Raw genomic sequence first — 12,710 nt, forward strand, 5'->3', positions numbered from 1 at the left:
TCTCGTTTTACTATGTGGATCATAACAAGCTATAGGCAACATTAAGAAGAATGGGAATTCTGTAACACTTCATTGTGCTCATGCAGAATCTGTATATAGACCAAGAGGCAGTTGTTCAGACAACAAGGTGATGCTGCCTGGTTGGAAGGCAGGAAAGGTAGTGCCGGAAGAAGAAACTGATCTGGGTTGGAAGAAGTACAGCCAGCAGCATGCTCTGGAATGGAGCAGAGTGAGGCTTTATCTTACGGACTTTGGTTATGTTGACAGGAGAGCTCTGTCCTTGGAGAAGGACATTGCTTGGCTGAGGCTCAGTGAAAAAGGAGATAGTCGGTGAGATGGATTGACATAATGGCTGAAACAAAACAATTGTGAGGATGGGGCCCAGCTGGGCAGAGTTTCCTTTTATTGTATATAGACAAAAGTTACTGTTAGAGCGGACTCAACAAGTTCAGTCTTTATTGTGATGGTTCAGTCATGAGGTTTTAGTGTATCTTGATAACTAGTCTATAGTCAGCTGTTTTTTCCCCATTTCCTTTTCCTTTCAAAATTTTGTATGCCCCAGCCTGGAATAAAGAGCCCTGGTTTCATAGTGGATACCAGTTGGGCTGCTAACCACAAGGCCAGCAGTTTGAAACTACCAGCCACTCTGAAGGAGACAGACAAGGCTTCCCACTCCTGTAAAGCTCAATGCCGACTCATAGCAATCATGTAGGACAGCGTAGAACTGACCCTGTGAGTTTCCAAGACTGTAACTGTTAACGGAGTCGAAAACCCTGCCTTTCTCCTACTCTGTAAAGAAATAAGAAATCTGGTGGCGCAAGAGATTAAACATTGGACTGCTTACTTTTTAACATTAAAAAGATAGGTGGTTCAAACATACCAGCCACTGTAGAAGGGAAAGACAAGGCAGTCTGTTCCCATGAAGATTGACTCTGAAGCCCTGTACAGGTTTGCTAATTAGGTGACTGAGAGTGTGTTTTGGAGGGCTTTCTCATGGGATATTGTAGCCTTGCAAAGTCCAAGATCGCTGCTCCTGTGGGCTTTTAATTTTTGAACCATGTATGGCTGTATTCTACCATAGACCCTCCCCTGGCTTTCTCTTGTCTGTGTTGTATGACTACCACTGTTCTAGTTGTTTCTTTATCCTTTTCATTGCAGGAAGTACCCCCACAACCCCAACCTCCTCTCAAGCCCCACAAAAGATTGAGGCACCAGCAGCTGCATCTCCTGCTTCTGTTCCGCCGGCATTGCCCATTGCTCCCACCTGCACCTTCTCTTTGCCCTCTGTGGTTGGAGCCCCTGCTGTGTTCTCCTTCGGCTCTTCCTCTGTGAAGCCCTCTGGTTCTGTCCCTGGGGAGCCCCCGCCGGATTCCACCACATCAGATCACCCCAAACCTACCCTGGGCTCTGGCACATCAAACTTCTCCTTTGCTCCGCCTCCTAAGCCCCCGATCGGCCCCGCCCCTGGGGCATACCCTGCGGCACCATCCATGTTCGCTTTTGGGTCATCAGGTTTTAAACCTACCCAGGAAAGTACACCAGTGCCAGCTATGCCCGCGCCAAACGCAGCAATGAAGTCGTCCTTCCTGTCTTCAGCCCCTGCAGTCAAAATCAACCTGAGTGAAAAGTAAGTGACTTAGTGCGGAAGCTTGCTTCGGGAGGATGAGTAGAAGGATTGCATGTTACTCCCTCAAAGGGGGAAGTTGCCCTGACCATAGTTTCTCACTGTCTGTCTGTCTGCTTGAATAATCCTTGTCAAAGGTAAACATGCAGACAACAGAAAGGGTTCGCATTTTGTCAATGGTTGGAGTCTAAAAGAGTGAGTCTCTTCAGTAGAATTTCAAAACTTACCATTAGAGATGTATATTTAAATATTTGCTTAGCTTTTTCAGATTACAAATGTGAAAGGTTTTTGCTTTAAAAATTTTTTATTTTTAGAGGCATTAACAGAATACATCTTTAAGGAAATGAACGCTTATAGTCTTATCATGTCTTTAATGTCTACTGAGTCTAAGCCATTTTCTGCCCAGCCATCCAAGTGCTCTCGCGAAACAAACACATCGGGTCACTCTTCTGCCTGTCTGTCTTCGCCACCTTTTCACTGCTAACAATCCAGACTTGTTAGCCGAGTGTACAGTTTCCTCTGGATCTGGGTCCTGCCTCCCCACTCATTCAGTATTTATTTACCTCTGTATCTGCTGATTGTATGCTACCCGAGCGAATGTAAGCTTCTCTTGGAAGTCTGTAACACTTACCAAGGTAACCGCTGAGTGTAAACACGACTAGCCTTTTGCCCTTCCTGTGCATATGAATAGTGGTTCTATTTCCCGTCGTGGTAAATGAAAAGCCCTAGTGATACATCGGTTAAAGCACTCACTGCCCATTGAGAGGATGGTGGTTCACACCCACCAGCTGCTCTGCACGGGAAAAGAAGCCTGACCATCTGCTCTCGTAAAGATTATCGTTCTGGCCCAGGGAAATGTGCGGCCCAGCTCTACTCTGTCTTCTAGGGTTGCTGTGAGTCGTAGTTGATTCAGCTGCATACATCACGGTCAGCTTTGTCCCAGCTACCTGCTAAGTATTCATTTGATCTCTGTTGAATCGTTCCTTCCTAAACAAGCAGGCAGTAAGGTAAATGTTGCCCTGCAACACTCACCTTTTGTGATGATGTCTGAGAAGTTGCGTTTCATGAAGCAGAACGTCCTGGGAGGTAGTTCCCCAGGGTGACATTGCCAGGACCTGGGTGAGAGTCTTCTTGCAGACTGTTGTGATGATGCATTCTTGGCTGCCGTTTTCAGGTTCTCTGCTATGTCTGCCTCTGCTCCTGTTACTAGCTCACAGAGCACACCCTCGATGCTGCCGTTCTCGCCTGCCTCCAAGGCAGGGGCTCCTGGGCCCCTCAGCCTCCCCACGCCAGTCTCAGCACCACATGGTTCCCTGGCATTAAAGTCTCCCATCTCTTCCTCAGCAGCAGGTATGATTTTCAGCAACAATCTCTTTAGAGCTGAATCCTCCCGTCTAAGTGAACAGGTGGAATGTTTTTCAAAGTAGAAACTCTCGCCAAAACAGTGAGACAAGCGGTTTTCTTGCTCCCAAGTCACATGAATGTGCTCTGATTTGAGTACTCAGATTGGGAGTATTGGCGATGACTGTGCTTACCGTGCTTGTCTCTCTGACATTCCTCATAGAGCGAAAGGCACAGGATGGTTCACAGAAGGGGACTTGTGCTCATTCACTACTTTCCGATATAGCCTGCTCTGCATGAAGGGCAGTTGAAACTATTCATTAAGACACAAAAGAGGAAAAAGGTTTGCAGTGATTAATCTGGATTGCCTCTGGACACCATATTTCTGTTTTTACAGTCTATACAAAATAAGTACCAGACATGGAAATAATAATTATACCTGGTGATACATATTTGGTTGATTGTGGTGGTTACGTGCCGCAGAGACATCTCCAACTCTTAGTCACCCAATGAAATGCTGCCCGGTCCTGGACCAGCCTCACAGTTGTTAACGTGTGAGCTCATTGCTGCAGCTAGCATCAATCCATCCTCCCATCAGAGAGCTTCTGTTTGCCAATCCTCTACTTGATCAAGTGTGTTGTTCACGTCCAGCAACGGGTCTCTGCTGATAACGTGTCAAAACGATAGGAGATGAAGTCTGGCCATCCTAGCATCTAAGAAACAACCTTGTTGTCTATTTCTTTGGGCATGGGGTTTAATAGCCAAGTACTTGATATGTAGATGAGCCCTATTGGTAACCATTCAGTTGCTAACTGTAAGGTTGGTGACAGCTTGCGCGGTGACAGTCTACTTCTGGGAAGATATAGCCTTGGAAACCCTTCATAATGCTTCCACTCTGTCAGATAGGGTCGAGATGGATCCAGATTGACTCGAATGGGTTTGGTTTTTGTTTTTAATACCCTTCGCTTAGGTTCAGCAGTTGGCACCTTTTGCACCATTTGATTTATGTCTTTATGTAATTTTTCCTCTGAAATCTTTGTGGATTAAATGCAGATATCCTGAAACAACCTTTAACTACTTCCGTGTATTTCTCCTAAAAAGGAGGACACAATATACCTGGAAAATTTCACAATAACGTAGATCTCTATAGTTGTCTTGATATTTCTCTTTTTGGCCTTTCTTTAGTTTTGTCTCAGTCTCCTTTCATCTCAAATATTTCTCAAGTCCCTCCCTCCCCACCACATACAGACTTTATAAAAGAGGTCAGGCCAGTAGTTTGGGGGCTGTCTCTGCTGGAGTTCCTTGTTGGCACGTGGTGAGGTTGAGTTCAACCTGTGCAGCAGGGCTGCCCCGCAGACCATGTGCCTCCCATCCGGAGGGTGTGCTTCCCTTTGTTCTGACCTAGCTGCTCATTGGGTCAAGGCGGGTTCTCTCGTGGTTTTCAAGTTGATTATTTCCCTGAATGCCAGAGACAATACCTAGCTAGCCTGACCTTTTTGGGTGGCCGTTTGGTGTTTTGACTGTCAAGCACTGTTTTGGTAAATTCTGAGCAAACATTGTGAGGTTCTTGAGCTCTTCTTGCCCAAGAGAAAGGCCTGCCTTGTAGAATTTACCTCAATGTCTTCATTCCCAGGCTTACCATTTTCTTCAGACTCCCCCCCCAAATTCAGCATTGACCTCCCCCTCAAATTCAGCAGCATTGCCTTAGTCTTTTTATATCTCTTGGCTGTCTGGGGCATAAAACTTATAATGTCTACTTCCTACTGCTCAACACTCCTGTCACCCCCATTGCCTTTGTTTTGGATGGGCCTAGATGCTTGGATCTTCAGCCCAGTTGGACTGTGGAATTATTGAGGGAGCCGATTCACTCTCAAGTATTTCCTCAGATTTGGGAAGTGAGGCTTCACCCAACAAACCAAACCCACCACCATTGAGTTGGTGCTGGCCTGCTAGGTCAGAGTGGAAGTGCCCACGAGGGTTCTGAGATGATACATTTTGATGGGAGCGGCCAGCCTCATCTTTTTACTTTGGAGTGACTGGCAGACTTGAACTGCCGGCCTTACAGTTATTAGCCTGTTGCGTAGCCCCCCGGGCTCATGTTCATAATCATAGGTGTGACTTCGTTGGCGGTGGTTTTAAAAAGCTCCTGAGGTGATTTTAATACACAGTACGGTAAGACTTACTGAGAGGCTTTCAGGGAAGTCCTGAGGACCATAGGAGTAATCGGGGTGAAGGGGATTATTCGTCTAATGGTTTTAAAATGTCTCCTGGTGCCTAGTGTTGTCTTCGGAGCCTCTGGGGGAGGGAGGATGGGCCAGATGGCTGGCTCTGGGCTCTGAGCAGCAACACAGGGAACTGGAACCCGAGGCGCCCCTGTTGGGTCTGCTTTATGAGAAGGCTCCACATTTAAAAACCGAGCCCGTGGTTCTCAGTTATCTTGGAGCAGACGCTAACATACCGTGGACCTTGCTCTTGATTGCACAGATCATGAAGGGGGTCCAGGCACAGTCAATAATTGGTTTTCTGAGAGATGAGGAAAGGCCATCTGTGATGGGAGATCTGTTTTGACTGGTTTCTTCTACAGGGCGACCCACGCAGGGCAGCCCCAGCCCAGCATCCTCAATGGTACAGAAGTCACCCAGGACCACACCTCCACTGGCAAAGACAGGTCCTTCCCAGGTGAGTTCAAATTCAGCTCAACCTCTCTTGTTTGTGAAGTTATTGCCCCAAATGTAGATGTATACAACATGGGTGTTCATGACTTACTTAGAATTTAGATCTTTGACATAGAGTATTTGGAACTGTGTGGACACACACTACTCTACAATGTGTACATCTAGACAGCTTCCATCTCCAGCCGCAAGTCTTTTAGAGACTTTCTTCTGCTTTCTGAACTTACTGCTATGCCAGCCAGCTGGTTCTGTGCTCTTCGTTTGGAGACTATGGGGGCATGAGATTTCTTTCACACGCCTCCTTAGCATTGTCCCTTTCTCCATCAGGCTCCCCTCAGGGAGAATGCCTTATCCCTCTCACTGGTGTGGTGTTCCTGTTGACGCTTTTTATGTTCTGTTGATGGAGGTGTGCGCGCACGTGCCAGTGCCACCATCGCAGTGATGTGACCAGCTTCCTTGCTGTGTCCCCTCTTGCCTTAGTAGAAGATGCAATCCAGGAAGCAGGGCCCCTATCGGTTGTTCAGCACTGTCTCGGCGGTCTAGAATGTGCCAGTGCAAAGTGGGTGCCCAGCAAAAAGGTGTTCAAAAGATTGTATAATGAGCGTGCCATTGCCTCTGCCAGTCCCTGCCAGTACGGGACACACGTTTAAACCTGTCTTCCGTTCCAGGTGAAATCGCTTCAGCCTCCAGGCTCAGAAACGCAGGGCCATCAGTGGAAAGACTCCGATCCTGTGCTTGCGGGAATCGGGGAGGAGGTAAGTGTGTTTTCTGCAGCTGCTTTTCAGACGCGGCTCTCGGGAGTCCGAGTGCAGACTCTACGACCACCGCATTCTAGCGCTGACGCCTGCTCTGCCCCAGGGGTCAGTGTGACAACTCGGGCTGGGGGAGACCATCCTGCTCAGCTGTGAGACTAACGGATTGCTCGCGTGTGCACCCTACAGATTGGGCACTTTCAGAAGGAGCTGGAAGAGCTGAAGGCACGAACCAGCAAAGCCTGCTTCCAGGTGGGCGCTCCAGAGGAGATGACGCTGCTGCGGACAGAGTCCGGCGACTTGCACACCTTTCTCTTGGAGATTAAAGAAACCACGGAGGTTTGTGTTTATTGACATTTTGGTTAAGTTGAACTATATTTAAGACACGTTTTTAATATCCTGTGGATATTTATAGTTTATCTCTCTCTTAAAGGACCACCAACAATACCTAATGTACCTAGGAATGCTGAATTCAATTTCTGCCTTCAGCACGTACCATATATACTCGTGTATAAGCCGAATTTTTCAGCACATTTTTAATGTCGTTTTTGTGGTAAAATTAGGTGCCTCGGCTGATATTTGGGTCGGCTTATACTCAAGTATATACGGGTAAATTATGTGACTTTGGGCAAGTTAATCTAGCTACTCGGTTTTCCCTTTTTTTCCATCCATAAAATGGGATGAGAATAACTTCCACCTAGTTGGCACACACTGTACAACCCTTTTGCCATTGAGTCAGTTCTGACTCTCAGCAGGGCATAGTGGCCCCATGGGGTTTCCAAAGCTGACATCTTTATGGATTTCTAGAGCTGCCACATCTTTCTCTCACAGCTAAACTCAAGGCACAGTGGTCAGTTCAAAAGTTTATGGTAACTGTGTTTGGATTCCCAAGAGACAATCTTGAGAGATTTTCTCGAAGGACATAGGGCATTCGTGGTGGGCAGCATGTTTTGAGGAAAGTTTCAGAAAATGGAAAACTGCCTTGGTGAGCAACAGGCCAGGAAAGTTGTGGCGCGGACACGGTTTTCCATCATGAGTGTGCACCTGCTCTTTCTTCATGGGCACAAGGGCGGTCCTGTGAGAATTGGATTGGGAACCTTTTCCCTGGTGACCCCGCAGCCCTCATCTTGTCCCCTCACATTTCTTTTTTCCCTAAACTGAGAAGAACGCTGAAGAAGGAATGTGGTGTGAGTGCCTTGAGGGTACCAAACTGCTGATTTGATGAGGTGTAAATTAGAGAGGGCGGGCTTCCTCTGAGGAGGGGTGAAGGGATGGGAACGCCACCTTAGAAGCCGATAGACCTAGACGAGGATCTGTCAAGATACAGTAACTTCACATTTTGATATTCTTGTGTAATAATGGTTTCTATGATTTTGTGGCAGTACTTTTTTTACGTAACCCTCACATACCATAAAAAGATCAAACATCAATTGTATTATTTGCTGTTGGGCAGTGGGGTAAACATTACCTCTGTTAACTCATTAAATCCGCCCCTCCCCCCCCATGTGGTGGGTAGTAGTACTATCTCCTGTTTGTAAGTGTGGAAATGGAGACTTGAACAGATGAAGTCATTTGTCCAAAGTCTCCCATTTAGCAAATGATAGTGCCAAAGGTGCCAGAGTGCTGGTCTTAGATACAGTGTTTGGACAAGAGGGACTTGTGTTTGCGTATTAGCATTATGGATGCTTTCGACACTCCTTGTCTATTTTCTGCTATGAGACTACGTATTTTTTTTAAATGAAGAAAAAAAATTAAAGACCATTAGTATCTTTCCAACAGTGACATTCTGTTTTTGTTTTTATATAATTAAGTATGGTTATGTTTAGCATATGAGAAACACTTTTTAGGCAAAAAGGTTTTATTTATTTATGTAAACATCATCTTAAACCTCTTTCAGTCTCTTCATGGAGATATAAGTACACTGAAAACAACGTTACTTGAGGGCTTTGCTGGAGTTGAAGAAGCCAGAGAACAAAATGAAAGGAATTGTGATTCTAGATATCTGCATTTACTCTATAAGAAACCACTGGATCCCAAGAGTGAAGCTCAGCTCCAGGTAGGAGAATCAATCCAAACAAAGATATTAGAAGCAAACATCCAGACGGTAAGTGCTAGCCTTTGTTAGTTAGTGGTTGGATTCACTCCCTTTAATGAAATTGTTAATTTCAAACCACTATGTATGAAGTGGTACTCTTTTTTATTATATGTGTTACTTCTAGTTTTTAAAATCAATTGATATGCAAGGTAGGATTATTGATCCCATCGTGCGATAAGGAAATTGAGTCTCATAAACTACCGTAATTAGCTAGCCCAAGGTGATACTGTTGAGTGCAAATGGCACCAGAATTTGAACCTGTCTTTTCCTCTATGCCATACTTGAGCAAATTAGTTAGGTTTTTCCCTGCTAAATCCTAATTATTCTTAATCTCGCTTTTAGAGAAAATTTTCCTTTCTTCCCTTTCAATTTATCCCAATCGTTATCTTATCAAACCCATGGATCAGGAAATCCTTATGGATCCTCAAGTCCCTAGTAGGGTCATCTTCCACCCTCTCACCTTACCCTCTCCCATCGCCTGGAATATATTGGTCATGAAGGGTGCACAGGTGGCAGCACTGGGCTTTCTCACCGAGGGTGAGATGCCTTTTGAGTATGCTGAATCCTCTTCTACCCTGGGGAATTTCAGGCTCCGTCGACATTGGAACTCTTCTGGTGCCACCATTTCCATCCCTCGTGGGGTAAACTTGTTGGTAGTAAGTTGAAGAACCCCAGCTGTGTTCAGCAGCCCTTGTACTGAATATGCGCATCCTTGTAGCAAATGCTGGCGACTAGCCTGCTTTGCATCCGGGGACAGACAGACGTCCTATATTGCATTCCAGTTAGACTTCCTTCCTTTTTTCACCTCTGCTCTGGGTCCCAAGAGAAAAGCAGAAAGCTTTTGGAGGAAAGTGCCTTTGTTTGAAAGACAGCCTCTCACTTTCATAGCAGATCATACAAAGTAGATGACAAATGGGTAGCATTTGTTGTGTTTATTGTGAATAAAGAACTGCTCTAAGACTTTTCACGTATTTATGTATTCCTACTTTATAGCTGAGGAAACGCCTTGCCCTTGGCAGTCTGACTCCAGAGTTTGCCCTCTTAGCACTTCGCCATACTGCACACTCCCTACAAGCAGACAGAGATTCAACATAAAACTGTAATGAAGGCCATCAGCCAAATAAACTATAAGCTGATTTACTACGGGGCCACAGATGAGTCACAACTCTTAGAAGAGTTGGTGTTTGCTGGTAGAAAATGTTGGAGGTGAAATAGCGGAGAGCTAGTGTCAGAACCCCTAAATGAACGAAGGGGGACGATGAGAATTACCGTCAATATCAGCCCCAAGTGGTACCTATGAAGTGGAGGGCAGGCATACCTCCACTTTCCCACTTTTCCACAAGTTCTTAATACGTTCTGGCTTCCCTCTCCCTCCCCCATGACACTCTCTACTCTGTTGGGTTTGATCATTGTTTGCAGTGGCTACACAGAACACACAGACCATACTCATGATTGTGGGGTATGTTAGGGAATGAAGTTTATCATTCAGAATCAGGATCACGTGGGGAAGTAATAGGAACACCTCAAGTACAGGTCTTCAGTCAGCACAGCTTTGCCTGCAGCCTCTGCTGCCAGGCCCTGGTTGGCGAGTGTTTCAGCTCTGGAGCTCTGTGAATCAGCAGCCCCCATTGACCCTGTCGTGCTGGTGCTCCCCACTTGTGCCACCACGGCTCTTGCTCGTCTCTCACTGCCTTGAGGGTTCGTTCTGTCACTGTTTCTCCGTCTCTCCCTTTACTCCCCTCTCTTTTGCGGGTCTAGGAGGGTCTCAGCACCAGGGACCCAGCTCTGAAGGACACGTTCTGCTCCTGGTTCTTCTTCTTGATGGTAGTGAGGTCTCTCAGCCTCTGTGAGATTGGCTCTTTTAAACCTACTAGGTTGTAGAACTGACCAATCCCCAAGGTAGACCATAGGCATCATATTTGAGCAGTCACTGTTTAATCCCTGCAAGCTTCACTCACCTTATTTGCATAGTGCCAGCCAATACTTTGGTGGAAGTAAAGAGACAGTGGCTAGAAAGACCATGTAAAAGCTACAGGAAGGCATTCGGGCTGAAAAGGCAGCAACAGCTAATGCCTAGAGATATGGACACATCAAAGTGTCCAAAGAGAGAGTGTCCCAGGGAGGGGAAAAACGAGGAGCTGATGACAGGGCCTTGGGTGGAGAGCAAATGTTTTGAGAATGATGAGGGCAATGACTGTACAAATGTGCTTTGCACAATTGATGTATTATGTATGGTGATAAGAGTTGTATGAGCCCCTAATGAAACGATTAAAAAAAAAAGTGTACCCTAGTTATCAAGTATTGAGTTAAAAATTTATATATGTGGCTAAGGTTACTGCTACTTCATCTGAACTAGCCTGACACTTTTTCAGTTGGTATACGTACCTTTAAGAATCGTTTTGAAAATATGGGTAGTCTCCAATTCACGATATACTTTGAGTTGTGAAAAACTGCACTTAACCATTTGTGTGTGTGTGCACGCGCATCTTATCTTTAGTAATGTGTACTGTACAGTGTTGCAGTGCATAATTTGCCGATGTTATCACTCTCCGGTGTTCACTCACAGATGTTCAAAGATTGGATTTATAAAGACACTGATAATGAGTCCCTGTATTTCCAGTTAGAACAAAAGATATTATGTCACGCCATATGCCGCCATCATCATTTCAAGATATTATGAAAGACAATAACCATGGAAACTGAAAAGGAAGAAAAGGCATCTGTTTACGTCAGAACAGACTTAGGACAGAGTGGCTAGAATAAAAGCCCCGTTATGAGTTAGAGACAGCATGCCTGTGCATGGAACACTGTGAGGTATTCTTCTAACTGCAAAGGTTTCCCCAGTGTCACCAGCACGCTCTCTCTTGCATGTTTCAGTGCGCTTACTGAGCTCAGGGCTTCATCCTTATTTTTTTTATTTCTTACAGTCAAGTTGCATAGCCATGAAGGTTAACACTGACGGAAAATTTAAAAACAATTATTCTAGGCATAAAGTGAGTTAAATAGGAAAGACTTAATAATGATAAACTCCACTTCTAGTGTGCTTTTTGAGAAGAAATAAGCATTTCTCAACTAGGGAGGTTACTTACTATGTTCTTTCTACGCCATGACTAGATAGATTCAGAATTATTTTCAGGCTTGTTTTGTAGGATAATTGTGTCATTGTTACAGTTAATTTCAAGGATGGAATAGCAAAAACTAAATGGATGCACTGTCTGAGTATCTGATTGCAGTGGAAAATTCCCCAGCCATGTGGAGTGAGGTACTTTACAGGCACTGAAAAATGAGACCTGACCAAGAACGTTTGCTCCCTGGAGGCCTGGATAGACACACCTCTTCTGTTCCCCTTGATGTTGTACCACCTCTCTGCCACCCAGTAAATGACGATGACTTTTCAAAGTGACTTTAATTTTATTGTAGAATGTTACCGGTTTTAACAATTTAGGTTTCCCTTGTACATCATTGTTCTTAATCTGAAAATACTTCAGAATGTTCTGGCTAGTTTCAGATATCTTCCCCAAGCTACTGGAAGGATGAGTATTTGCCTTTCAACTCTTTGGGTTTGTTGTTTGTTCTGGTAGGAAATTCGGCGTCTTCATCAGTATGTGAAGTTTGCTGTCCAAGATGTGAATGACGTGCTGGACTTGGAGTGGGATCGGCATCTAGAACAAAAGAAAAAACACAAGTGAGCAAGGGCTTCGCTGCCCCTGGGGCTGGAGGAGACGCTCCCACGAGCACTCCTGCTCTTGGGCCCAGGCTCTGCTGTCAGTTTGTTCTGTGGGTGCAAGAGGGACGCTCACGATTTACAAACAAAAGTGTCTCATGGATTCATTTATCCCCACTGTATGGATGGCACTGGAGCTTCCTCTTGGCAGTCTGACTTCAGAGCCTGCGCTCTTAACGGCTGTGCTATACTTTACAGTGCAGCTTAATTTATGATAGGGGAAAATTGAATTCAACCGTATGATCCAAAAGTAGAAGAGAAGCTGAACAGATGTATTCCATTTGCTTTCTTTTTCCCCCCTCTTACAACAGAATACTGTGTAACCATTGAAATACAACATGTTTTTTTTTAATCGCTTTATTAGGGGCTCATATAACTCTTATCACAATCCATACATACATCAATTGTGTAAAGCACATTTGTGCATTCGTTGTCCTCATCATTCTCAAAACATTTCCTCTCCACTTAAGCCCCTGGCATTAGGTCCTCATTTTTCCCCTCC

General features: G+C 45.2%; 1 protein-coding gene across 3 annotated transcripts in view; it reads left to right on the top strand.

The window, feature by feature from the left end:
- NUP214 (nucleoporin 214) overlaps positions 1-12,710 on the top strand; it is a 93,316-nt gene that overhangs the window by 21,315 nt on the left and 59,291 nt on the right. For 2 of the 3 annotated variants that reach the window (XM_045288498.1, XM_045288500.1), the window contains exons 12-18: positions 1,159-1,627; positions 2,799-2,974; positions 5,550-5,644; positions 6,306-6,392; positions 6,579-6,728; positions 8,287-8,445; positions 12,066-12,169. In XM_045288498.1, the coding sequence (XP_045144433.1) occupies positions 1,159-1,627; positions 2,799-2,974; positions 5,550-5,644; positions 6,306-6,392; positions 6,579-6,728; positions 8,287-8,445; positions 12,066-12,169 (1,240 nt within the window). The remainder of the gene's footprint in view (positions 1-1,158; positions 1,628-2,798; positions 2,975-5,549; positions 5,645-6,305; positions 6,393-6,578; positions 6,729-8,286; positions 8,446-12,065; positions 12,170-12,710) is intronic. The other variant, XM_045288499.1, reaches the window with a different exon arrangement.

The sequence above is a fragment of the Echinops telfairi genome, unplaced genomic scaffold (assembly GCF_000313985.2).
Source record: "Echinops telfairi isolate 266 unplaced genomic scaffold, ASM31398v2 ScPeMD7_22;HRSCAF=79, whole genome shotgun sequence".
Lineage (NCBI taxonomy): Eukaryota > Metazoa > Chordata > Mammalia > Afrosoricida > Tenrecidae > Echinops > Echinops telfairi.